The sequence below is a fragment of the Chinchilla lanigera genome, unplaced genomic scaffold (genome assembly GCF_000276665.1).
Source record: "Chinchilla lanigera isolate Chin_1 unplaced genomic scaffold, ChiLan1.0 scaffold00001, whole genome shotgun sequence".
In the NCBI taxonomy this organism is placed as follows: domain Eukaryota; kingdom Metazoa; phylum Chordata; class Mammalia; order Rodentia; family Chinchillidae; genus Chinchilla; species Chinchilla lanigera.
This window is the reverse complement of record NW_004955402.1, coordinates 59,804,368-59,832,205: the sequence shown is the minus strand read 5'-3', so window position 1 is coordinate 59,832,205 and position 27,838 is coordinate 59,804,368. Positions and strand designations below refer to the sequence as shown.

At 45.3% G+C, this 27,838-nt stretch overlaps 1 protein-coding gene across 2 annotated transcripts in view; it reads left to right on the top strand.

Moving 5' to 3' along the window:
• Znf516 (zinc finger protein 516) overlaps positions 1-27,838 on the top strand; it is a 124,306-nt gene that overhangs the window by 42,782 nt on the left and 53,686 nt on the right. For both annotated transcript variants that reach the window (XM_005373087.2, XM_005373088.2), the window contains exon 2: positions 4,769-6,711. In XM_005373087.2, the coding sequence (XP_005373144.1) occupies positions 4,938-6,711 (1,774 nt within the window). In that variant the 5' untranslated portion in view covers positions 4,769-4,937. The remainder of the gene's footprint in view (positions 1-4,768; positions 6,712-27,838) is intronic.

Sequence of the window (27,838 nt, the reverse complement as noted above, 5' to 3'; positions counted from 1 at the left end):
ACTTTTCCTTTTCAACTGATTTTTTTGTTGGGGGCATTTCTCCTTCCCTAGTGGACCTTAGATTCCCCTGAAGCCCATCCTCATAGTCCTGTCCCCCGGAGTGTGTGCACATCGGAGCAGGACCTCTTCCAGCCTTGGCTATCATCAGCGCCCCCTGGACGTCCTGCACCTCTCTGGAAGGTCACCAGAGGGGAGAGAGCCAGCGACAAGTGGAGCCGCACGTTGTCAAGGGAGCCAGCGCCTGTTTAGTGTCGTGTTAGGGTTAATTAATGAATCAGAGCTGGAAGAAGCACGAAAGTTGGTGGTAACTTGAAAAGTAGCACAGCCTCCAGCTTTGCTTCCCACCCTGACAGGTCCTGGTGGAGCAAGCCCAGAGCTAGAAATGGCACTTTCACTTTCCCAGCAGGCCCTTTGTTCCTCCAGGCCTCCGGAGGAATCTGCCTATCTGGCTTCGGGTGCTTTCAGCAAACTTCAAGAGTTGTGTTGTTTTGGAAATTGCACCTAACCTTTAGTTAGAGGTATTTGAAATTTGAAATTTAGGCCTCTGATTCCTTTTACAGATAAGAGTCTAATGATAGGGACAGCTTTGCTAGATTCAGAAAATTTAGTCCAAATCCATTGAGCTTTTTGTTCGTAGAACTGAAAGGGTAAGATTTACTGCTGATGCAGGGACAGACACACTTAGGTGAAAATATATTTACATTCTTTTCCCAACAGTGCAGTAATTAACTGGTCAGAAATTATTGTTTGAAGTATAGAAGAGAAACCTTAGCAGTGTTACTGGTCTTCTAATACTGAGAAGTGAGGGGAAGGGGCAGTCACGGGGCCAGCATAGATTCAAATTCCTGAGCGGTGGCTGGTGGGCGCGAGGTTGTGGCTGGGTCTGTGGCATGGCTTTTCCCAGGGTCTCTGGGTAGGCCGTTCAGAAGCCAGAAAACAGTTTTAAAAACAAAATCCATTAAAACAGATTTGTTTCATTCCTATACTTTTTCTTTCTTTGACTTTCTTTTGAAGACTAGAAATTAGGAAAGGTAATTTCCCAAAGTGCATTCCTAGTGCCCTGGAGCCTCCTTGGCTGGAGAGAGGAGGGGTGGGCCAATGGGAGAGGGGCTGCAGAGCAGCTCTGCTCTCCTTTAGAGAAGGGCCTAGGTAACTGGTGGGAGAAACTTCCAAAACTTGTGAGCATGGAAACAGTAACCAGTAGACCCAGCAGTTGTTAGTATTTTGATGTATTTGCCTCTATTTCTCTCTTATAAATGATCTCTTAATATTTCAGCACACATTTCCAGAGAATAGGAACATTCTCCTATATTACCCATTTAACAAAAGTAATATAATTCTCAAGAATCCTCTGACACCAAGTCCGTATTACAGCTTAATTTTTATAGACTTCTGCTGTTGAAATGCATTTGAACGTGTCTGTTGTAGATGACTACAGCTGTTGGCTAAAGTATTTTTTATTAAGTAACCTGGTAAAGCATAACACCAAGGTCCAGTAATTGCATATACCTTAGTATTCAGCTGTTTTTAGTTTTTTAAACGGCTGTTATTTTTCATCTCTTCGAATTTATTCAGCTAAATATTGCAAATGCCAGTGACCAGCTATCTTTGGGTACTGCATTTACATTTCATTCATTTATTTATTGTTTTATTTATTATTATTTTTATTTGTTTACTATTATTTATTATTGTTAATAATCTATGATCTGTTGATCATTTACTGAGTGTTAAAATTGTATCTTGCATGCACTGATTCAAACTTCAGCAAAAGTATTGCAATATATAGGTATCAGTTTGGAGATGAAGAAATGAACCGAGAAGCAGAGAGGCTAAGACACTTGCTGAGTATCTCACAGCTGATCTGTTAATGGCAGAAATGGGTTTTGATACTGGTGGTCTGGTCATTCTTATCAGTGTATTTTTGGGGCAGCCACTGTGTCTATTCATCTTTCTGTCCAGTGGCTGAGGTGGATCAGGAAGTCCATACCTGAGATGGGTGGTAGTGATGGGTGTGGGTTCTGAAGGAACAGCAGCAGGGTCATGGCCTGGGGCTGCAGGCTCCAGCACCAGCTCAGGCCATTGTAGGCTGAGCTGGGGCTTCGGCACTTCACCTCGTGGGGACCGGAAGTCTCTCGGGGATTGGTCTGATTTACACTCTGGAACCACAGGTCGACTTGAGGGCGTGTGGATTCAGGAGTGACTGGGGAGGGCGGCCTGCAGAACATAGGTCATCACAGGATAGTGGCAAGAGGGAGAAGCCAGGCAGGCCTGGTGTGTGCCGTTGGTACCACTGACGTGGAGGACACAGTTGATTCCCAGGCCCAGCTCCCTGGGCAGGCCTTGCCAGTCCTTGCAAATTCATTGCTCCCTCCCAACCCTTTTGGAAACTTCTCCTTGTCTCAAGGTGCCGGGGCAGCATGTTGTTTTATAATTGCATGTTTGCAGCTTTGCCTCCTAGTCCGACTTGGGAGTGCCTTGGTGCTAAGCACCATTCCTTACTTATCTTTTGATTCTTTTGCTCCTGACCTGTCTCTGTACTCAGTAGGCACACAGGAAGGGCTTGTTGTGACGAAGAGCTTGTTCAGTCTGAGCTGCCCTCCTGGGCAGTGCTGGGACAGCTCAGAGGAGCGTGCTGTTGGGTGTGGGCCTCGAGGATACTGAGGGAGACCGTCTGCCTACATTCATGCTGTACCAGCCTTGGGCTGCTGATGGTGCTTTTCTTTCTAGCTGTGTGCCTGGGCCTTGGCTTTGGGATCCAAGGTTTGCCACACTGGGGCTCTTTCTACCCATCACCAAGTTGAGCGTCAGGAGAGATGCATCTGCACTGGGTTCATTCATAGGCTCCTCGATGGCCAAAGGGATCTATTAATCGAGCATTTGCCCAGAGGTTAAATTCATCCTAATCCAGTGAATGTAGGGAATCTGGTAAGAGTCACTTAAATATAGTCCTCTGGTCTGGGCAACAAAATAGAGAAAGCGGGGAAGGAAGAAAGCAGCTCTCTGAGGGGCAGCAGTAGTCAGATGTGTGCCTTAGACTCAGGACTGTACGCGTGGTTATGTGATGATAGTGACTTATTTTCCTGTCCTCTTGGTCTTGCGTCTTCCCTCTGCATCTCCATCATCACGCATTGTTAGACAAGGAAGACACATTTTCTCTAATAAACTTTTTCCGCTGTTTTTAAAAAAATTAATTGATGAAATCATCTACCTTCTTCAAAATATTGTTCATTCCCTCTCTAGAGGAACTCACAGAGTGAGTGCTGCATTGGAAATCTATTTAAAACCCTAATCAGTGCATCGTTTCTGTGCTGAAACAATTAAATCACAGTCTCTTGGCAAGTTCCCAGTTTCAGCCTTGGAAAAAGTTTGTAATGCATCTTGCAGCAACAACAAAGCCGTGACTCATGTGGGTTCTCGGGGGTCTAGAGTGGACTCTGCACTCATATGCGCGGAATTCCTGTGCCTTCAGCCAGCCCCAGCACACACTGCCCTGCCTCTCACTCTCCACCATTCTTGTAGTCCTGGGAACATTTCCTGTGGTCTGGTGTGGCTGCAGGACAGTTCTCAGTTCCTCAGGTCTGGGTAACTAGCTGGCATACACTAGTTCTATGAGGCTAATTATTTATGGGTTGATGTGTTTCAGGAAGCCTTGGTTTGCCAACTTGGATTTGGTATGAATTTCTCTGAGAAGGTAAAATAGGTAGTATGGAGCTGCAGGTGTGCTAAGGCTGGTGTTGTGTGCTTTGTTGCTGGGGAAGCCATCAGAGACCCTCCTGGCCAGTAGAGGCTGGAGGCTTTTAAAGGCCCATAGGGTGCTGTGGGATGCGCTGTGAACATCCCCATGATCCACCTATGGTGCCTGTGCAGGAGAAGGTTGGGGTGGGGGTCCTGTTCTTTTTAGGAGGTGGAACCCTTATTTTCAATAGCAACAGAAAGAGCAGTCACAGAGATCTGCTGATTGTACTCCTGATGGTGGTGGGGGTGCAGGGAATTAGCTTTGATGGTTGCTTAGTCGTCACTGGGCAGCAGAGGGAGCCAGGAGGGAGCCCTTTGTGGGCCTCAGCGAATGTGGGCAGCTCGGTGCATTTTCACATTTCCCTAAGGTAATGGTGTTTGGGCCTTAAACTGTTGTTACCACTTTTTCCACTTGTACATTTATGTATTTTTCCCTTTAGAATATTTTGAAGTCCTCTAAAGACATCCTGTGTAGTCCTCACAGGGATTTATGGTGGGCTCATTTTGCAATACAAGGTGGGCAGAGAGGAAGAGGGAAACAGAGAAAGAGACGCTTGTGAGGTCGCCCCAGGCTGTTCTGGGAACATTTCCTGTAAACTACAGGGTCCTGCTAGCTTTTTGGCAGAGAGTTAAGCAACTCCAGCGGGGAAGGCCTACTGAAAAATGGGAACTGTCTTCTCTGGTCTGTGGGCAGGGAGGCTGTAGGTGCCTAAGGGTGGCCAGGGTCGGGGTGTTGGGGATTGCTAACCCTGACTATCAAGGCTGTCCTGAGGAAGGGGACGGGTGTAATTTGGTGAGCAAAGTTCTTTGCCTTGGTCCTCAGGGGCAACAGCCATAGTGCCCACATCCTGCAGCGCAACCCCACATGGGGTTGAGCCAGCACTGTGAGGGGGTAGTCCTGTGGCCTGGGTGCTGGACTCTCCTGCACTGACTGCTCCAGCCTGAGAGGCCTGGCAGGCAGGGGGCCTGCAGAATGGCAGGTGCGTATTGGTGGTTATAAGCTTTGCTTAAAAGAGTTCTGTCTGTGTTCCAGGTGCTCATTGCCATCTCCCAGTCCCCCACCGGGAACATGCACCTCCTGGTCGCAGGTACATCTCGTGTCACCTTGGAGCAGCAGAAGCGCCTCTGAGAATGGAGAGATAAGACGCTGTTCTTTCAGGCCTGGTGAGAAAGCTGTGACCCTAAGCCCACCATACGTCCCAATGGATCGCAACAGAGAGGCTGAGATGGAGCTGAAGAGAGGGCCCAGCCCGCCCAGGGCCAGCAGGAGCCAGGAGGTGGACGGGGACAAGGCTGCATGCCATAGCTGCTGCATCTGTGGCAAGAGCTTCCCCTTCCAGAGCTCGCTGTCACAGCACATGCGCAAGCACACAGGAGAGAAGCCCTACAAGTGTCCCTACTGTGACCACAGGGCGTCCCAGAAGGGCAACCTCAAGATTCACATCCGGAGCCATCGCACAGGGACTTTGATTCAGGGACACGAGCCAGAGACGGGTGAGGCACAGCTGGCGGAGATGCGCGTGTCTGAGGGCCTGGACGGGTGCGCCAGCCCCACGAAAAGCACGTCAGCCTGCAACCGCATCCTGAATGGGGCGGCACAGGTGGACAGCAGCAAGATCCTGCTGCGGAGCAGCCGGAAGGAAGTAGAAGGGGCGGCTGGTGCCGTGGAGGAGGCTGAGGCCGCGGCCCAGTGCTCCTTCTGCAAGAGCCAGTTCCAGCGCAAGAAGGACCTGGAGCTGCACGTGCACCAGGCCCACAAGCCCTTCAAGTGCAGGCTGTGTAGCTACATGACCTTGCGAGAGGAGTCGCTGCTGAGCCACATCGAGCGGGATCACATCACTGCGCAGGTGCCCAACGGTGGCGAGGCCTGCGTGGAGAACGGCAAGCCCGACCTGAGCCCTGGAGAATTCCCCTGCGAGGTGTGCGGCCAGGCCTTCAGCCAGACCTGGTTCCTGAAGGCGCACATGAAGAAGCATCGGGGCTCCTTTGACCATGGCTGCCACATCTGTGGCCGCAGGTTCAAGGAGCCGTGGTTCCTCAAGAACCACATGAAGGCACATGGCCCAAAGACAGGCAGCAAGAACAGGCCTAAAAGTGACCTGGACCCCATTGCCACCATCAACAATGTGGTCCAGGAGGAGGTCATCGTCGCAGGCCTGTCTCTCTATGAAGTCTGCACCAAGTGTGGAAACCTGTTTACAAACCTGGACAGCTTGAATGCCCACAACGCCATACACCGCAAGGTCGAAGCCAGCCGGATCCGTGCCCTGGCCGAGGAGCCGTCCACTGAAAGTCCCCTGGACACAAAGCAGTTCTTCCTACAGTGCCTGAACCTGAGACCATCTGTCGCTGGTAACGTGTCCCCTGGTGGGCAGGCTGGAAGGCGGGTGGCTGAGCTGGACCCCGTCAACAGCTACCAGGCCTGGCAGCTGGCCACCAGGGGCAAGGTGGCCGAACCGGCTGAGTACCTCAAGTATGGGGCGTGGGACGAGGCGCTGGCCGGGGATGTGGCCTTTGACAAGGACCGACGTGAGTACATCCTGGTGAGCCAGGAGAAGCGCAAACGTGAGCAGGATGCACCGACCACACAGGGCCCCCCAAGAAAGAGGGCAGGCTTGCCAGGGGACCCCACGCCTCCTGGCCACTTTGATCCCCGGCCAGCCGCACGCCCGACCCGCCGGGCCGCGGCTTCAGCTGGCCATGGCAAGTCCTCAGAGTGCTTCGAGTGTGGCAAGATCTTCCGCACCTACCACCAGATGGTGCTGCACTCCCGTGTACATCGCCGTGCCCGCCGAGAGAGGGACTCCAACGGGGACAGGGCACGTGCCCGCTGTGGCTCACTCAGTGAGGGTGACTCAGCCTCTCAGCCCAGCAGCCCCAGTTCAGCCTGCGCCACTGTTGACTCTCCAGGCTCTGGCCTGGCCGATGAGGCTGCTGATGACAGCGGGGAGGAGCCCATACCTGAACCAGCACCAGGTGAGCAACTGTACTCCGTTGGACTAGGTCAAGTAGCTGAGCTCAGGTAGCCTCTTACCTAGGTCACTCTACACGCAGCTAGTCACATGCTTAGGTGACCCTGCACCCAAGGATTTGGGCTATGCCCAAATAGCCTTGTGTCGTGGCAACCTTGTTCCTGGGTGTTCACCCTCAGGCAGCCTTTGACCACAGTCCCTGTGTCCAAGGAACTATGTTACCTAGGTGTCCTGCACCCACTGTGTACCTGGGGTCTGCTTGTGGGTGCACATGCAGGCACCTATCAGTTCCACTTGTACCTTCCTTCATAACTGACCTGTGTGTGCTTGCACAAAGAACCACCCTGTCTTCCTGAACTGACAGCCTCTACTGGGCACCAGTGATTTCTCAGCAAGGTGCACAGTCGTGGGCCCCTGAGGTGTGCTTCTGTCTTTCTTTGACACCCCAGGTGCAGTTCTCACCATACGACAGCTATGTACCCTTAAACAGTTGTAAACATCCGGTGCATACACCACAGACATGCACATAGGCGTGTACACACAACACACACACACACACACACACACACACACACGTACACACTTTCCTTTGCTCTTCTCTCTGAACACCAGACAGCACAGAAGAATAACTTCGAATTAGTGTGCAGTTATAACTAATCTCCTTGGATTCAAGTAACCCTGTGGGTTTAGGGACGGTTAATTGGAATGGAATACTTTCCAGGTAGCAGCCATGTAAATATTTCAAGATGCTTGGCTAACTTTGTTATCATACTTTTTACAAATTTTAAACATTTTCATATTCCCTATTATTTTTGCCGTGGGTAATTGAGAGTGAAAGGTGAAGTTCTTTGATGGAACTCTAACTTTCTGTGAAGCCGAGGGTGTTTTTTCTCTTCTCTTTGCAAGTCTGTTAGTGAGAGTGTTGCTTTCAGCTGAAAGTTGAGTGATAGGAATAAGAGTCCAGTGGGCAGAGCTGTTTGTTTTCTGTAATGAGAAAGAGGACCCCTGGGCATTTCTTTCAAACAAAGCACAGATCGATGCCACTTTCCCTCATTAGGGATTAAGCAGAGTCTCATTATTACAGGTTTATGCAGTGTGCTGCATTGGACGCCTGCTGTATCCACACACACAAGGGTGAGAGGAAGTGGGGAGCAGTAACTTGTCTAGGCCTTAGTGAGCCCCGCGCTCAGTCTGCATACTTGCATGTGTGTGTCCCCAGCCGCAACAGGTTCTGCTCGGTTCGGTTCTGCTCCTGCTTTCCCAGTCACTGATCCTGGGCGAGGGCAAGAAGATGTGGTGCCTCTGAAGTGCAGGGTTGTCCGGGAACTCTCCTGGACTCGTACAGCAGCTTGTTCTGTGGAACCCAGCGGCCCAATTGCGACCCCCGGTTGGCCCTTTTGAAGTTTAACTCTTGGTTTTCCTTTTGCATAGCTGTGGCTTTTACTGGTTGTGTTCTGACAACGCTATGACTCCTCTGTGGAGTGAACACTGGGTAAAATATTAAGCTAGCACTGTAGCTTCTTTTTTCCCACTTGGAAGAGAAGCAGTTCTAGTATTTAGAAAAGCTGTTGAGCGTGGTCCTCATTCATTGTGATGGCAGTCAGATGATTCATGGTGAGCTAACCCGGGAGCATGGTTAAAGTCAAGAAGCTGGGAGGATCAAGTTATTTTCATCACACAGTAGAATTTACTCTATTTTTTCTTTTCAGTTTCATTAATTTTGTGTACTTCTTATAGGCATTGTATGTATTTTCTCTCTCTATAGCTTAGTTTCTGAGAATTTTAGGTATATCTCACATGACTCTATTAAGATACGTATTGCATTTAAGTATAAAAGTTGGTGTTAAAGATAGGATGTGGTAGCTCACTGAGGAAAAACTGTAGCGTGATGGCAGCATAAAGTGTTACAGAGCCTTTGGGTCTGCAGAAGTCACTTTTATAATCCCAGAGCCCGGTGTCTTCCCGCCTGACAATACAGACCTCTCAATCCCAGCAGACACAGTGTCTAGGCCAGCATTAAGCTATCTAGGCACGGATATTCCTCCAGGAGAGAGACAGTGTCACATTTGCTTACTCTTAAAGCACCCTGATTTGTAGGGCCTGGCCAAGGCCTTGGAATAGCTGCTTTTGAAAAGAAACCAGGTATTTTGAATGCTATATTTTGATCTACAGTGTGCCCCTTTTTTTCCTCTAAAACGTGTACAGGGCTTTGGAAAATGCCTGCCTTGCTGTCACTGAGAAGCTTACCTAGATATTTAAACACTGGTTAATGCTCAGAGAGTGTTGATGGAGTGACTGGGTACATTCGCTAGTGTGGCGCGGGGCTGTGGAAAGTGAAAGGGAGGAGTAGGCTCTCGGGAGAGTCAGCAGCCTGCAGTAGCACAGTTGAAATTAGAGTTCGCATCTGTGTGCTCATCCCGTAATTTTACCTGAAAGAAATTGACATCCAGGAATAATTGTGGCTCCTCCTGGATCTGTACCTTTGGAAGTTCTCGTGGTTCCACTGCTTTGTTTCCCCATAGGACTGGGCTAGGCAGCCAGCATTCCTGACTTAAAATGCGGGGGAGCACAGCTGTGAGGAGAATTCAGTCACTGAAAGCATGTTCCTGAGCTGGGTTTAAATCCTCAACTGGGACAGTGGTGTGGCACTATAGCAACTCCTCTTTGGAAGATCACAGCTATTTATATTTTTGATGGGGGGAGGAGAGGCACAAGGGCATATAATTAACATTTATTTAAAAATGTCCTCATACAAAGTGGAATCAGGGAGCTCAGAGGCCACCACTTAGGAAGATTGCATATTGTTTCACAAGTAAGTATGTGAACCTCAAGTGTACAGGCCAGGAGGGAATTCTGCTTCAAGAGCATTTCTTTTTTTTGGTCCTGGGAATTGAATGCAGGACCTCACGTTTGCCAGGCAGGCGCTGCGTTACTGAGCTATATCCCCACCCCTAAGGGCGTTTAGATGACTTACGAGTAACAGCAGGACATGGAGAGATCATGAGCATCTTGGAGGGATTCGCTTCAGCTGGGGACCTGTGGCGTTCGAGGCACCCTGGCAGGCAGCTGAGACTGGGTTGCTGCAGGACTTGCAGGTGTTAGAACATGCCTTTCATGCAAGACAGCTAGGTGGCTGTTAACTGCTGTTTGTGTATTGTTTAAGTCAGAACTAATGTGGTAACCCCAGTTTTCCTCGATTTCTGATCATGCCAGCATCTGCCAGGTCAGGTTCATATTCCATGGAGCTTGTCTGCTGCCTGTGTTTGTGGGTATTTTGGAACTTACTTCTTAGGAAACCTCTGAGCTTTAGACATTTTAGGAATTCCAAGTGTTTAGCTCTTTCTGACTGAGAAACATGGCAGCTGAGATGGTTCAACCTGAGAGGTTAAAAACGGCACTGGCTGGTGCCCTCCTGGTGTGTGCAATTCGAAGAATTAAGGCATCTTCAGAAGAGGAAAATATGGTGAAGGGGAGGAAAGCTAATCTCAGCAAGCGGTCACATTTACTGTGTTCAGAGCACCCTGTTTTTGTGTGGCCAGCCTTCCTGTGGTGAGGGGCTCTGCTCCTTGTGCCTTCACCTGCTGCACTTGGTCTTTTGACCAGAGGACGTGAGCCACGTACATGCTTTGAGACTGGCCGTGGTGTGGACTGTGAACTCCTTCCTGGCCAGAGCAGGACCAAATGGCCAGTGAAAAGGTTACACAGCCATCCTTCTTCTTTTTAATGGACCGGGGACAGCAATTAGGACAGCTTAAGAACAGAATGTTTTCCTGTGTCTGCCCATTGAGACAGGATTGGAGGTGACTCGAGTGGACAAAAGTAAGAATGTGGCATGCTGGGGTTGGGCAGGCAGGGATGTTTGCTCATTCCGGGCCTGCTGGGCCTAGGGAGCGCCCTGCATTTACTCACTCAGTTTCCTTCAGTGTCCAGCAGATGTGACTTGTGGGGGACGCAATCTTCTCGTGTCCTGTTGGCCAATCTGCAAAGTGTGCTGAGTGCCTGAGCCAGGCATTTGAGACCGGTCTCCACAGTGCTGTCCTGGCCAGACACCTGCAGGCCAGGCTTTTGTGGAACTGAGTCAGGAGTGAGAGGAGAATCTGTCTTAACACTGACCCCACAAAGAGGCTGAGGATTCAGGGAAGAAGGGGTATGGGCGTAGGCAGGGAGAAAATGAGCAATGTGAGACCCGGGGGAGTTTGAGGTATGGACAGCAAAGAATAACTTGTCATTTTAACTGGGGAGGAATGCACCTGCCTAGAACACCCCATGGAAGAGACAGTCTTTGATGGTCCCCTGCTACGGCAGGCAGTGATTCTGAGAGTATACAGGTGTGGTGCATCTGTGGAACACCTGCCTACAGAGCTCCTGAAGGTAGAAGGCATAAGGCTGTGCCCTGTCGTATCACTCCACGCCTTTGGCTTGCTGCAGCCTGAGGCTCGCCTTGATGATGCCTCCAAGCTGTCAGGAGATGGCATGACGCCATTGACGAGGTGTCGGGTGTCCCCATGAGGAATTGTCACTCCTTCGGGTAGTCTCCTGAGAGTGAAATAAGCACAGGATAAAACCGCAGTGGGATCTGGTGATGCAGGAACTTGGGGCAGATGAAACGAGATGGGCAGATCTTGGGTACTGAGAGGAATTATGAAATGTGCAGACTGGCTGGGCAGGTGGGGGCAGAGATGCTCCTGAGGGCTTTGCAATATGCTGAACTCTGAGGATTTTATTTATTTTGAAATAAAGTATGAGTTGAAAACCTCATATTCAGTTCTTAGTTTAAAAATGGAGCCATGTTTTTAAAGGAAAATATCCAGGCATCCCTGGCAGTCAGCTACAGAGTGACGGCTGGGTTAGTGAGCACACGAGTAGCTGGAGCCCACCGCAGTCAGCTCCACCCAGTGGCCAGTGTTCATCTATTTTAGAATCATGATGTGAGTTGCGTATTGCAGCATGTTTTACAGTATTCTGATTCATTAAACACTGATAGTCCGTGCCTGGCATGTATGCTGCTATTTGCTTGAAGAGAAGACTGTGTTTCCAGGCTTCTCAGAATATATTACACTGTGACAGGCACTGCACTCTAGAGAGTATACTTTGGGAGTTTCTTTATATCACTGAGAGACATACAGAGTACACATACTTAGTACTGGAAAACAAACATCATGCAGCCATTTTGGTTTTTGTAGAAGATTCAGACACATGATATGTATTTTATCTCTGTCTCTTTGTGTAACCCAAGACAGAATCAGAATTTTATAGATGGGAGGGAACTAAAAGACACCTATGCTCCCAGTTGGTAGAAGAAAACTGGGACCCAGGGAGATTGTCATTGGCCCAGTGCCGTGTGGGGTGCTGTCGCTAAGTGACAGTATGTTGGTGTACTGTGTATGGCTTAGATTTAGATGCCTGGGGTTTCATTGTCCCTTTGCCTCTGAGGCGGGCTGCAGTCTTCCTAAGTTCTTCAGCCTGAGGGTTTCCTCCACCGAATATGGGGGCTGTGACTCACAGACAGACACATGTATCCTGGCCATCTCTCCTATCTGATGCCTGCACATTGTTGGCATCTTGGAAACACAGCTCATCTTGTTGGTAGTGTCAGCTGCAGAGTTGGAGCTCTGAGAAAGGCTTCTCATGAGTGGCAGAATGCATGGCTGTGGTTATGTCTGTTTTCCCTGCCCTGTTGGACTTAGTATGTTCCATTCTGCTGTGTGGCTGATGCTGGTATGACTTTTGGCTTCTTACCAGTGGTTAAATGTTCTTTCCTCTTTTGTCCTGAAAAAGCAGTGCCCTTGGTCTTCCCCAACTCAGACTGGATTGAAGTAAATTTTACCTGCCTGCAGTGATTGGGAATAGCATGAAAAGAATCCCATTGTTTCCCTTCACTGCTGACAGGTAAAACCTACAAAGAGGGACTCTGGAAAAGAAGTATTGCAGAGATGTGCATCTGGACATCTTCCTGAACCTCCCAAGTTGCTGTCTTAGTTACTTTTTTCTTGCTGGGAGGAAATACTCAACACCCACAAGTTAAAGGAGGAAAGGTTTATTTTAGCTCACAGTTTGTAGAGGTTTCACTCCATAGTTGTCTGGTTCCAAGGCAGAGTGGCATAGCAGAGAGGCATCACAGAGGAGAAACAGTCCATGGCAGGGCGGGCAGGAAGCAGAAAGCAGCCTGCCTCCCTTTCCCTTTTATTCCATACAGGCTACATGTATTTTGGGTGGTGCCTCCCTTACTTAGGGTTGGTCTTTCCATTATCCATACACAGAACTATGTTAATCCAATCAGTTGACTTAATTTAGTTATTACATAGTCATAATCCATATGTACACACACTAGATTGAGCCAGCTCTGAAAAACCCCATCTATGAGCACATGAAGCTTTGTGGGGACATCTAGATACAAGCCATTAATAGTCACTGGTCAGCTGGAGGAAGGGACAGTGGCATGTACCTGGAAGAGTTTCTGGTTTTGAGACAGGGTCTCACTATGCAGTTCAGGGTGGCCTTGAGCTCGCTTTATAGCCCAGGCTGGTCTCGAACTCACAACAGTCCCCCTGCCTCAGCTTCCCAAGTGCTGGGATTACAGGCGTGTGCCACCCACCTGGCATTGACTTTTTAGCTTAACATACATTTATTTATTTTTTGGTACCGGGAATCGAATTCAGGACCTTGTGCTTGCCAGGCAGGCGCTTATGTCGCTGAGCTACATCCCTGGCTGGAAGGGTTTCTGGTTGGGTGCTGGGGAAGTATGGTCTGTCAGAGGACAGGGTGCACAGCTGGAGAGTCAGGACCATGATGCCTGCTATCCTGGCATGGTGCTTTATCACCAAGCTGTGGAGATACTGTAACCTTTGCAGCAGTACTTGGACATCTGGCTGTGTTGGTTATGTGATAGTTATTCTGTCAGAGACATAGCATGTTTCAGTGCACCTCTTTTTCATACTTGGTACCACATACAGTAACACAAGTTTCATTCTCCCTGCTCTGTACCTTTGTCCCCCTGCAGCACTTTCAGGTAGAGCGACCTCTTTGTTTGTGGTGTACTAGAACACTGTTGATCGTTTGCCTCCCCACATCTGTCTAGGACATCCTCAGAAATCATCTCTTCTGGATGTTAATTTTCTTGAAAGCTGCCCCCCGCTTGTCTTTTTTTTTTTTTTTTTTTTTTTCTCACTTTCAGAACTGGAGATGAACTTCTGGCCTTCACAATGCACTACATCCCTAGCTTTTAAAAATATGTTTTTGGGGACAGGGTTTTGCCAAGTTTTTAAGTCACTAAGTTGCTCAGGCAGGGCTCAAACTCAGAATCCTCCTGCCTCAGCCTCTCAGAGTGCTGGGATTTGTGTTCAGTCATGCCCAGCTTTCTTCTTAATTTGTTTAGTGTAATAGATGTGCAGAATATTGTGTTACACTGTGCCTTTTGCTTTCTTTTTCTTACCCTTTTTTTTGGTTTGTGTTTTGAGACAGTATCTCACTGTGGATCCAGTTCAGGCTGGCCTTGAACTCACTATAGTCTGTCCAGTCCACTATAGCCCAGTCCATCCTCCTGCCTCAGCCTCCCAATGCTACCTGGTGGCATTTCCATACATGCACATAATACAGTTTGATCAAGTCCATCTCCCCTCTTCTCCTCCCTTGCCCCCAGTCCCCTTCCTCTTATTTAATAAGTCTTTTTACTTTCACCCCACCTCCACCCCATTCCATGTGCAAGAGAAAATGTGACTCTTGTCTTTCTGAGTCTTGCTCAGTTTGCTTCATATGGTGCTCTCCACTCCAGTTCCTTCCATTTTCCTGTAAATGACATGATTTTGTTCTTCTTTATGAGTGAATAATACTCCCTTGTGTGTATGTACCGATTGTCTTTTTTCCATTACCCTGTTGATGGGCACCTAGGTTAGTTCCATTCTTGATGATTGTGAATGGTGCTGCAGTAAACCTGGGTATGAAGGTATCTCTATAGTAAGATTAATTTAATTCCTTGGGGATGTACTGTGGAGTGGTATCACTGGATCATATGGTAGTTGTAGTTTTAGTTTTTTGAGGAATCTCTACACTGTTTTTCCCTAGTGGCTAATTTGTATTCCAACAACAGTGTGTAAGGGCTCCTTTTCTTCCATCCTGACTGGTATGAGATGGAGATTCGTTATAGTTTTAACGTGCATTTCTTTGATGGCTAAAGATGTTGAACATTCTTTTGTTTAATTATTGGCCATTTGTGTTTCTTGTTTTGAGATGTGTGTTTCAGATCATGTGCCCATTTTAACATTGCGTTACTTTTTTTTGTTGCTTTTTGAGTTCTTTGTATATATTTGACTGTTAACCCCTGTTAGAGGAGTAGCTGACAGTATGGTCTTTCATTCTGTAGGTTGCACCCTTAAGTGGCAGCTCAGTGCCCAGGACACTTAAGCTGCAGGTGCTCCTAATGTCCCTACGTGTCAGAATGGTTATTCTCTGTTACCCCGCCCCCGCCCCCAGTAAGCACAAAGCTAATGGCATTTGTGTACTCTGGACCTTAATCTGCTGTTGCAACTGTGGCTGGGAAGGATTTTCCCCCATTCTGTAAGTTGTCTTTGTGCTCTGTTGTTTCCTTTGCCATGAGGAATCTTTTTAAATTTGATGAGATCCCATTTCTGCATGCTTGGTATTACTTCCTGACCTATTGGAGTCCTATACAGGAGGATGTTGCCTGTGCCTATACCTTGGAGTATTTCACCTGTGTTTTCTTCTAGCAGTCTCAAAGTTACAGGTCTTGTACTTAGGCCTTTGATCCATTTTGAGCTGATTTTTGTGTGAGTTGAAAGATCAGGATCTAGTTTTAGTCTTCTACATGGGGAAATCTGTTTTTCCCAGTACCATTTTTAAAGAGGCTCTCTTTAACCTAAGTTTCTAGCATCCTTGTTGAGGATCATATGGCTTCAGCTGTATCAGTTTATTGCTGGGTCATGCTTTATTTTATTCCATTGGTCTATGCATCTGTTTTTGTGCCAGTACTGTGATGTTTTGTTACTATGGCTTTGTGGTATATTTTGCAGTTAAGTATTGTGACACATCCAGCCTTGCTTTTTTTGTTCAGGAAGCTGTGCCTATTTGGGGTCTTTTGTGCTTTTGTATAACTTTTAGGGTTGCTTTCTGTCATTCTGTGAAGACTGTCTTTGGTATATTAAAATATCCCAAATATAAAATATATATTGCATTGGCTCTATAGATCATTTTTGGTAATATGGCTTTTTTAACAATATTAATTCTGCCAATTTATAAACATGGGACTTCTTTTCACTTTCTAGTGTCTTCAGTTTCTTTCTTCAGTGTTTTATGATTTTTCCTTGTAGAGTTCTTTCATCTCCTTCGTTAGGTTCATTACTAGGTATTAGATTTTTTTTGAGGCAACTGTGAATGGGTTGTTCTTATGATTCTCTGTTTTAGCAAGTTCATTATTGGTATACAGTATAGGAATGCTACCTATTTTGTTTTTTAGCATTTTGTGTCTTGCTACTTTGCTGAATTTGTTTTTCAGTTCTCAAAGTCTTCAGGTGGAGTCTTTAGGGATTTTCAGTATAGAGTCACATCACCTACTAATGGGGATGATCTGAGTTCTTCTTTCCCTGCTTGTGTCCCTTCTCTCTCTCTTGTCTAAATGCTCTGGTTAAAATTTCAAAATTATATCGAAGAGGAGTGGTGGCATATCCTTGCCTTGTTTGTGATTTAGGGAAATCATCTTTGTCTTGGTGTCCTGACAAGAAGCACATGGATGAACCTGGGTAACTCAGGTCTGGTTTGATGGGTCAGGTTCTTTGTCAAAGTTTACATTGAGCTATGTTGAGAAATGTCATGTCTGGTAGGGGGTGATTTTACCTTGTAGTTTAAGTAGTAGTCATTTTTATTGGCTGTCTGGAATGCACTTATCACAACTGATTATAATACCAATGACTAATAAAAAACTAACCACTCCACTTACATTGTTGAGTATTTAATGGGATGGCTTACATTTTTACAGAGTTCTTAAGTGGAATGTGGCACGTGAGTATGAAATGGTGTGCTGCCATTCAGGGTAGGCAGATGCTTCTTGCCCTTTGGAAATGAAAAGACTTTTTGAGATGGGATTCTGGGAGTTTGCATTTCTCACTTCTTTTGACCTTGCATGACTCAGGCTTACTAAAACAGAGGCCTTTTTTATGGAACTGTGATTATCAATAGTAGCAACTGACTCAGTGCATTTTGCGTTCAGAATGGCCATTATTGATGATTCTCTAGCATACATTCTCCCTGAACCTCATACAAGTTCATGGCAGGCTTTTTGGAAAAAGGTGGTTCAGATCATTGGGTACAGAGAGACCTCTGCCTGGAGGCCTGCAGAGGCCAGAGATTGTGGGAAGATCCCAGCAGTCTCATCCAAGTGCAATAGCCAGAGGCTCCTGGTTCCCAGCTGGGCTTGGCAACTGGAGAATAAGCCTGCGGCGTGCAGTTTCAAGCTCATCCAGGGCTAGGATGGACAGATTTGAGCATATGGTGGCAGAGCTAGTGGTCTGCACAGCTTCTGTGCTCCAGGGCCTGCTTCCTGTGGAGGGGTGAGGAATGCGGGGAGAGCCACCACCCTCTGCTTTGAGGAGCACCTGGGTTTAGTATTTGAGATCTCCTGACAGAGCTGAAAGGCTGTTCTTTCTGTGAGGAATCATCCCTTGTGCAGGTGGCCTTATATTCAGAAAGCCTCCCACCAAGGCTGCTCCCACCAAGACCAAGGACGGTAGGGGGCAGTGAGTGCAGGTTGGGAGCAGGGTCCTGCCCCTAGGCATGGATAAAACCTTCTGGAACAAGCGCTGCACCTCCTGCTCTCCCAGGGTTTGGTGTTCCTTACTATAGTGTAGTTTAGGCTGGGATCAGTCAGCTCTGGAAGGAATCAGTGGATTACTGTTCAATCTGCATCATTTTGTAGTGGATACACTGAATTACTTAGTAAGTTTGGGCTTTGCTCTAAATGCTTGAAGCAGGTAAGTTTTATTTTATAAATGTTGTTTGTTTTGTGCTCTTTGGTACAAGTACTTAATTTTTCATTTCTGAGTTTGTTTTGGTGCTTTTTAGATGATTTCCTGTGTGCTGGATGGAATGTGAGACCAGTTGTTCTATGAAGGTTTTGTAGGCTGCTGAGAGAATCCAGTATTTGCATATACAATTTGCATAAGTCTTTGCATAATAAAATGATTACAGTTTTAGCTCTGAGTTTTAGTAGAATTTAAAAAACTAGAGATATTTATCTCTGGATTATATGTTAGAAAGTAGTGCTTTCATAACTGGAGTTTTACCAGCTTCTGTGTGTACGGTTAATGTAGTAATGCCAATTTAAAGGAGGCCTCGTCCCCTGCCTTATTTACAGAGGCAGCCATTGATCTGAAAAGAAGTATTTTCACAGATTAGCAAGACATTTGGACTAAGTATTAGCTGCCAGATATGTTACTATAAAGATGGACCAAATCTGAGTATTACTCATGTTCTTTCAATTCCATAAAAATTACTTTTAGCACTGTGAACTATTCCAAATTTAATGTGAGTATTGGGTTCATTTAATAACCCAATTGATGACTGAAACATGTCCTGTGAAAGGGTGTTTCAGTAGTGTGACCTGATGATTTTGTTGCCCTATAGAAAATTTGGAATTCCTAATCTGGTATCTGAAACCTGAACAGAGTGGTGGCTGCCTTCAAAATCATAAAGTCAAAGTTTCTCTGCATATGATAGTCCAGAATTTGACTCCAGTATAAATTAATGGTTCATTAATTTGACTGGACAGTTGAACATTTTTGATATTTAAATGATCAGTTGTCCAGTGTGACTTCTACTTGCTGTACTTCCTTTCATCTAAAAGTGATCTGTAATGTGACTAGTTTCAAAAACTGATTACTACAGGTTTCATGAGAATGCAATTTATATAGATTATTTTGGTATTAGACTAGAAAATGGTGAGAGTGGAGTGGAGTAAAAATTTTTATTTTTAAGAAATATTACTAGGTTACTCCTTTCTCAAAAATGATGAAAAGTGGTAGAGCAGGGCTGTGAGGTTACAGCAGGGCAAAGGCTCTTAAAAGCCTCCTGGACTGGCAAATACTGGTGACAGCCTCGAGTGGCAGTTAATTGTAGCACATGAAGATAAGGAGGGAAGTTCCGAAATTCGGGTGTGAGGAAAGCAGTTGTAGCAGACTGGCTAAGGAGCTTTTGGAAACTTAACAGTAGTAAGAGGCTCTGCAGTTTCCATGGCAATCCTCTGTGCTGTACTCCACACGAGTTCTTGAAGTTGAAACCTCAGGCACTCAAGGGCGTGGAGTTGAAAGTTGGTTGATACAGTGACAGTCATGTGTGTAGAACTGCCTGCTACCTGAACAGTATCTGGCTGGCTTCACGTTCTTTGACACCTTTTAAATAGCCACTGTTCTGTGCCTTTACTTTCCATTCTGAGTCAGAATTTCTTGGCTTTTGGAGATCTGTTAATTTGAATGTAAAGGGCTGCTGTTGGTGTCCGTGGGAGTTTTTAGAGCTGTGAGCTCAGCAGGTGCATCTGGAGTGGGAAGCAGATGCTAGTCTTTCCTGTTGCTCACACTCACATGCTTTGAACACACAACAGGCCCGTCACCGTTGTTGAATCATTTCTGCCTCTCTCCTTGCTCTCTCCTTTTCCTGTCAGAACCGGCAGAGTAGAGGCACGTAGTGCGTCATAACAGTGACAGGCCCAGCTGCTGGGGGATAGTGGGTTTGCTTCTCTTGAGGCTGTGGCTCCAGGTCCCATCACAGGTGATACCTGAGCTTGGCATCTTTTCTCTTTCCTAAGGTCAAGGACAAGCCCAGGCTGCTGCTGTCTCTGTAGGGAGAGCCAGGAACAATTGCTGTGAGCCTGCGCTTGCTGTTCATCTGGTTCTTGCTTCCTTCTGAGATAACTTCAAGTCCTGTGCTCAAGTTGTGTTAAATTTGTCACTCCTCAGCTTGTTTTGATGGTCGCAGTGCACAGGATCTTCCATGATAGTGTTAGGATTTCTCAATGTCGTCTTGCTGCCTTGAGACTCCTCATCTTCACCACATGTTCCTGCTCCCTGCTGACCTCGGAGATGAGGATCTTTGAAGCACTGAAGAGCAAAGTTTGTAGTTGTTTATGAATGTGTGCTAATGCTAACAACCCAGACTGTAGGGATTTGTTCAGAGAAGTACTTATCATGCTCTAGCCAGGTGTGGTGGCACATGCCTACAATCCCAGCACTGTGGGATGCTGAGGCTGGAGGATTGCAAGATCCACCCTAGCCTGGGCGATTTAGTGAGAATTGTCTCAAAAAAAGGAAAAAATTGCCCTGTATTGACATATCTTATTGTCTTAGACACTTTTCTCATTTTTCTCATTCTCATAGACAAAGTAGAAGACACCCAAAGTTAAAGGAGGAAAGGTTTACTGTAGCTCACAGTTTGTAGAGGTTTCAGTTTCTAGATGCCTGGAAAAACAGAGTGGCATGGCAGAGGGACATTGCAGAGGAGAAAGAGTCCATGGCAGGCAGAAGGCAACAAGCAGCAGCAGCAGCAGCAGCAGCAACAGCAGCCTTCCTTCTGCCCCTTTATATTCCATCCAGGCTATCTGCCCTTTAGGCAGTTCTACCCACAACCAGGGTGGGGCACCCTTAATCTGAGCATCACATCCTTAATCCCAGCATCACACATCCTATCCACCTTCAGAACTCCCCACCTGTAACCGAATGGGGCTTGTGGGGGTGGATCTAGATACAAAATGTAATACTTCTCTCAGCATCTTGAGAGAGTTTTATTTTGGATCTTCCAGGTCTTTAGAGCACATTTATGTATGTACATATATATGCCTATGCAGTTTTCCCCCTGGTTTTGATACTTAATGATATAATCTTGTCTTCTTCTTCAGCTTGCTTTCTTTCCTCAATCTCCATCTTTAAAAGTGTAACACAATCCTCATTTATTTGCCTGCTCGTGATTGTTCACATTATTTCCAACTTCTTTACGAGTAGAGCTGTGTATGTGCTGGTACTGTAGTTGGTCATCTTTCATGGTTAGTGTCTTAATGTAAAGTTGCTGGTTTCCAGGGTTCCCTAATCTTATGTTAGGACAGATAGTACCAGATAGGTCATAATAATCCTCTCTTCCACCAGTAGCTCATGAGTGCTATAAATTTTCTCAAGCTACACATCTGAAAGGACAAAAATGGCATATTTTTATTACTTTTAATTTTTATTTCCTAATTTGTTGTGAGAGTATGCATATTTTCATATTTTAGTGGCCCTTTGGATTTCTTACATGATTTACCTGTTCATAGACCTTGCATGTTTTTCTTTTCTTTTTTTTTTTCTCCTTTGGTTTTTCTCCCGTACCGGCAATCGAACTCACGACCTTGCGCTTGCCAGGCAGGCGCTGTGCCACTGAGCTAAATCCCCAGCCCCCTACCTTGCACATTTTTCTAAAGTGTTATTTGTCCTTCTCTTACTAATTTATAGAAGCTCATTATATATCGTGGGTTTATATCTTTCATTATGTGTGTTTCAGATATGTTCTAGTTTCTCATGTGCCTTTTTAGTTTATTCATGAAATCTTTTACTCTAAAAGTTCTAAAAAGCCAAAATTGCTTTTGATGGTTTTTATAGTTTTTGAAATTTATGTACAATATAGGCAGATACCCCAGTCCAGTGTGAAAGTATTTTCACAGAGTCAGTCCCGCTTGCTTTATTACGTTTGCTTTATTCCACGTTGCGTTATTCCACATGGAACCTTGGGTGCATCCTCAGATATGTTTTAAATTTTTTTCCAAATTGATATTCAGTTTTTCCAACCTTGTTTGTTCAGCGTCAGTTTTTATTCCATTGATTTTCAGTGCTACTGAATTTCCATGTGGTAGGTTCTTTACATTTCATATAAAGCTTCAGTGTAACCCAGTGAGATGTGGGTATTATCCATCCCCAGGTGTCTATGGGAAAGCTAAGACTGGGGTTAAAGGAACGGTTTTCAGGTTAAGTATCCAGCAGGAATAAGTAGTGGAGCCAAGGCGTGATCCAACATTGGTACTTCCTCCATTTCACAAAGGGTGGGAGGGGAGCAGCAGCAGGCCTGGACATCTGAGGCTGGGAAGGACAAAGCCCTGTCCTGGAGTTGTACCTCTTGCCTCCTGTGGTCCCATCTCTCTCATGCTGTCCCTGTGCTGCCCTTTCTCAGTATGTTCTCCCTCCGTGCTCTGAAGACCTCAGGAGCCTTGAGCAGGGGCTAGGAGGTGGGATAGCTCCGCAACCTGTCCGGACAAAGATGAGGGCACCAGCCCGGGGGACCTGGGGCCCCAGAATGACCCTCTGGAGCCCCCTTCACCAACTCGTTGTGGGAGGGGAATGGCCAGTAAGGGCCTTGTAGTTTGATAATGTGAACTTCTGCCCTAGTTTTCGTGCATTTGCCAGGGTATATCCCACTCTTCTTAGGGTGATGCTGCACATAGATGAAAAAGAACTCTGTATACATGATGTGTACATAAAGCTTTTGCACATGTTTTTGAACTAGGTATCTAACTCAGTGCTATGCTTGAAGTAATTCACCTGAAGAGTGTTTGTTTTGGAAATAAAGGTTGCCAGATTTAGTAAACAAAAATACAATTTGCCTGGTTAGATTTGTGTTTGAAATAAACAGTGACTACTTTTCAAAAAGTATAAGTATTTCCCGTGTAATATCTGGGACATCCGTATTTTAAAAAATATTTGTCATTTATCTGGAATTCTGTATTTCAAATACCTGGATATCGTTCTTTTACCTTTTGACTGTTGTTCTGCTGTGATGCTTTCTGGCAGGTTATGTTATTTTAATGCATACAGGAAATGTCTGGTCATGTTGGCTGCCTAAAGCCTATTTAGCTGCTCCCCAGTGTTTACTACTACGGAGCAGGCAGAGTTGGCGCTTCACGGCAGCAAGTAGTAGAGGAGTGAGTAACTGAGGCAGGTGGGCAGAGAAGCTTGTGGTGGAATCTGACTCCTGTCTTCAGTCAAGGCGGGTCAGCACTCAAACACATGCATCAATTCCCCGAGATCCATTAGAACTGTGCAGGTGAAAAAGGAGAGTCAAAAGAAAACAAAAACCTTCATTCTGTGTACTTAAATAAAAAGCCAGCTCTCGCATTCTAAACACAGTCCTACAGCATGTTGAATTCAGGTGGTCTAGTGTATTTGAGTTCTCTTCACAACAGGGAAAGCTTTATATTAAAACACATGAATTTGTGAAGAACAGTGCCGCAGGCACTTCAGTGGCATAGGTGTCGCCCACCAGAGTGGGAGATTTCGTTTGCTTTGGAATCTGTGCTGTGCTGCTGTGGGTGTCTTTTACTCTAACATGTGATACTATTTCACAGTGAGTTTTCCAGCTTAGTGTGGGTCTGTAGCATTTTGTTTACCTTGCAGGGTGCCGGCAGATGACAGAGAAGAGTTAAGGCATTAATAAAAGGCATTGGCCCTTAGCACTGAAAGTATGGCCATATAAATGGGTAGCTGTCCTCCATTCACAATTAGAAAGGACCCCAGGATCCTTCAGAGCGTACTGAGACAGGTTGCCCACACAAGGAGACGTGTGGAATGATCTCAGTGGCGTTCACGATACTCCGTAAGTACATGGTCCTAGGCCAAACCTCCCAACCTCCAAGGCAGGGTGATGACGCTGGTCTGAATTGTGATACTCTCTGTTTAGTAGGCATATTTCCTCTAGTTGTACCTGACTTTGCCTGTGTGAGAGCTATCTTTATTTAGTTTTGGTATTAAGTTCACAGGATGAAAAAAATCATGACAAATCACCATTCTCATGGGAATTCTGTATGTGAACTGTTGGCACTGCATTTGAATTACTGGCACATTGGTTGTAAGCTTCATGGAGCAAATGAAAAAATAATGAAAACGGTAGGCCTCTCCCTCCCACTTCTCTCACCCAGAACATGCAAAGAGTGCCTGACATCATTTTGGAAGGCCAGTCTATAATTCATGTCCAAGGTTCTGGAACCTGTGCTACCTGGAGTCAGTGGGAGGGTGTGCTGAGCCTCACTGCCTGCAGCATGTGGTTTGTCCCCTGTTGGTTCTGTTTGTGCATGGTACTGTCAGTTCATGTTAAATAAGTGACAGATGAACAGGAAGGAAGAGCTTTGTGCTGGGTTCCAGAGCAGACCCCCTGTGTGATTCAGAGCTGTAGAAAATGCTCACAAACTTGTCTTCTCTTTGAAAATAAAACTTTGACCCATAGTGTGTTGCCCCAGGCTGGGCTAAACCCTGGACATCTTCAGGAAGCCTGGTGGGTCTGGGTTCTGCATCCCTGACCAGCGTGCAAGGCAGGCGAAACCTCGGGCACCCTCTAGGGCCTCAGTGGCTACCTGCTACACCCATAGTGTGTGGGCCTGGGCTGGGCTGAACCCCAGACATCTTAGGAAACCTGGTGAGTTGCAGCTTTGCATCCCTGACCAGCATGCAAGGCAGGCAAAACCTCGGGCACTCTCTGGGGCCTAGTAGGCTCCCTACCACACCCATAGTGTGTCTTCTGGGGCTGGGCCAAATGTCAGACACCTTTAGGAACCTGGTGAGCTACTCTGAGTGAGTGCCTCCCCCACTAGGGTGTGAGGCATGTGGCTCCCTGGACAACTTCTGGGGCCTCGGTGGTAACTGCCAGAACAACTCACACCCCTCTGGTAGCTCAGCTGAAACCTGAACATAGTCAGCAGCCTCGGTGAGTTCACCCTTAACCCTCCCCTTCCAGTGTAGGAAGCAGGCTCTGTCCTGGGCAATATCTGAAGCCTTGGTGAACTCGACCTGCATCCTCCCCCTACTCTTGTGGAAGCTGAGCCGATCCCCAGACAGCCTCAGGAACGCCCCCGGTGAGCCTCCCCCACCCTTCACACACACTTCTGGGAGCCAACTGAATGCAAGAAAGGTCGGGAGCATCTGGGACCCCACCTTGTCACCACTCACCAGCACAGGAACTACACTGAGTACTGGAGATCTTCAGACTCTCGCCCTGCCACTCACACACAATCAGGACAGAGAGACTGCACTAGAGGGAGTCTCTGGTTCTTCAAAAATGACAAAACGAAGGAGCAAAATGCAATCTCAGACCTCCACACCACCAAAAACAGGTCCTGAGGCATCAACACAGAAGAGCCTGGAAGTCATACACCTGAAATTTCTGAAATGATAGCAACTGAAATAAAGAAACAATTCCATCAGGCCATAGAAGACATCAGATCAGAAACAATGTCTCAGGTGAGAAAAGAAATGAGAACAATAATGAAAGAAATGTTCAAAGATGACATAGACAAAATAGAAGAGCATAGACAACTCAATGAAACCTTCAGGGAACAATATAGAAAAGAACTAGAAGGTATAAAACAGATGCAGACAGATATCCAGGAACTTAAAAATTCCATTGTCAGCTTGCAAAACCGCCTCAACGAAGCTGAAGATAGACTTTCAGACCTTGAAGACAGCATTGCCACTAATGAATGTGAAAGGAGGGATCTTTAAAAAAAAAAACAAGGAACCAAGAAATAACAGTTCAACAATGGCAAGATGAAGCAAAGAGAAACAATGTCAGATTAATAGGTATTAATGAAATAGCAGGTGTCAGCGCAAATGACATAAAAAGGCTATTTGCAGAAATAATAGCAGAAAATTTCCCAGGCATGTTAAAAGAATCGGACATCCAGATAAGTGAAGCATATAGAACTCCAGTTAATCATAAGCAAAATAAATCTACCCCCAGACATAAAGTGATTAAGATCCTGGAAACTCAACAAAAGCTTAGAATATTAAAAGCTGTTAGAAAGAAACAGATCACCTATAAAGAAAGAAACAGATCACCTATAAAGAAAGCCTATCAGAATCATGGCAGACTTCTCAACACAAACCATCAAGACAAGAAGAGCTTGGAGTGAGGTATTTCAGAAAATGAAAGAAAACAACTTCTAATGAGATTGATGTACCCTGCAAAGCTGTCTTTCAAATTTAATGGATGAATAAAATATTTTCATGATAAAGAACAACTGAAGAAATTCATGAGCACCAAACCAATCGTACAAAGAGTACTAAAAGATATACTAGAAAGAGATAAAACAGACCACAGCTTCAAGAACAACAACAGAAAGGAACCAACAAGCAGAGCAAGTGGTTCAACAGAGGGAAAAAGGAGGATCCAACAGCAGGAAAAATAGCATGACAAAGATAAGCCAATACATATCAGGTTATAGCCATCAATGTAAATGGTCTCAATGCATCAACCAAAAGAAGCAGCCTTGCAGAGTGGATTAGGAAACAAAACCCAACTATATGCTGTATACAAGAAACACATTTAACTCCAAAGGAAATTCAAAGACTGAAAATTAAAGGATGGAAAACAATACTCTATGTGACAAGAACCCAGAAAAAAGCAGGTGTAGCTATTCTATTTGCAGACAACATGAACTTCAAACCAAGAATAATCAAAAGAGGTAAAGAAGGTCACTACATACTTGTGAAGGGGAAGCTTCAAGAGGAAGAGATAACAATCATAAACATCTATGCACCAAATATAGGAGCACCCACCTATATAAGACAAATTCTAACAGACATGAGAAATGAAATAAGTAGCAACACAATCATAACAGGGGACTTTAACACACCATTGTCACAAAGAGATCAACTAGACAAAAAATTGGGAAAGAAATAATAGAACTTAACCATGTGAACATATGGACTTAGTAGACCTTTACAGAGTGTTCGATCCAGCAGTTTTAGAATACACATTCTTCTCAGCTGCACATGATATGTTCTCTAAAATAGACCATACACTAGTACATAGAACATGTTTAAGTAAATGCAAAGGAATTGAAATTATCCCATGTATACTGTCAGACCATAGTGCAGTGAAATTGGAAATTAATGACAAAAGAAAGCACAAAACTCCATAAACAGTTGGAAATTCAGTAACATCCTCCTGAACAACCAATGGGTCACAGATGAAATCAAAGTAGAGATTAAACCCTATTTATAATCAAACGAAAGTGGAGATACAACCTACAGGAACCTGTGGGGTGCAATGAAAGCAGTCCTCAAAGGGAAATTTATAGTGGTGAACTCCCACCTCAGGAAAACAGAATAAGCACAAATAATCTTATGCTGCATCTCAAGTTCCTAGAAAAACAAGAGCAAGTCAAACCCAGAGCCCAAAGAAGGCGGGAAATTATAAAGCTCAGAGCAGAAATTAACACAGTGGAGACTAAAAAAACAATACACAGAAGTAATGAATCGAAGAGTTGATTCTTTGAAAGAATAAATGAAATAGATAAACCCGTAGCCAACCTTATCAAAAAAAGGAAAGAAGAAACAAATAAACACAATAAGAAATAAAAGGGGTGAAATCACTACAGATCTTGAAGAAATTCAGAAGATCATCAATATCTACTTTGAAAATCTTTACTCTCATAGGATGGAAAACACAGAGGAAATTGACAGTTTTCTAGATACATGTGATTTACCAAAGCTGAATGAAGAAGATATAAAAATCCTGAATAACTCAATATCAGCCAATGAAATTGAGAATGTAATTAAAAACTTATAAATGAAGAAAAGCCTGGATCCTGATGGTTTCACAGCTGAATTCTACAAGCAATTTAGGGAAGATTTAACACCAATTCTTGTTAAACGCTTTAATGAAATTGAAAGGGAAGGAATTCTCCCCAACTCATTCCTGGAAATAAGTAGTATTCTGATACCAAAACCAGAGAAAGACCCAACCAAGAAAGAGAACTACAGATGAGAAAAGATGCAAAATTTCTCAATAAAATATAGATGCAAAAATTCTCAATAAAATACTAGCAAACAGAATATAACAAGTCATCATGAAGATTTTACACCAGACCAAGTGGGATTCATACCAGGAATGCAGGGATGGTTCAATATACACAAATCAATATGTAATACACCATATCAATAGAGCCAAGGACAAAAATCACGTGATCATCTCCACTGATGGAGAAAAAGCCTTTGATAAAGTCCAACACTCATTCATGTTGAAAACCCTACAGAACATAGAAATAGATGGCCTTTACCTCAAGCTGATCAAAGCCATCTATGATAAACCAACAGCTAACATTTACTAAATGATCAAAA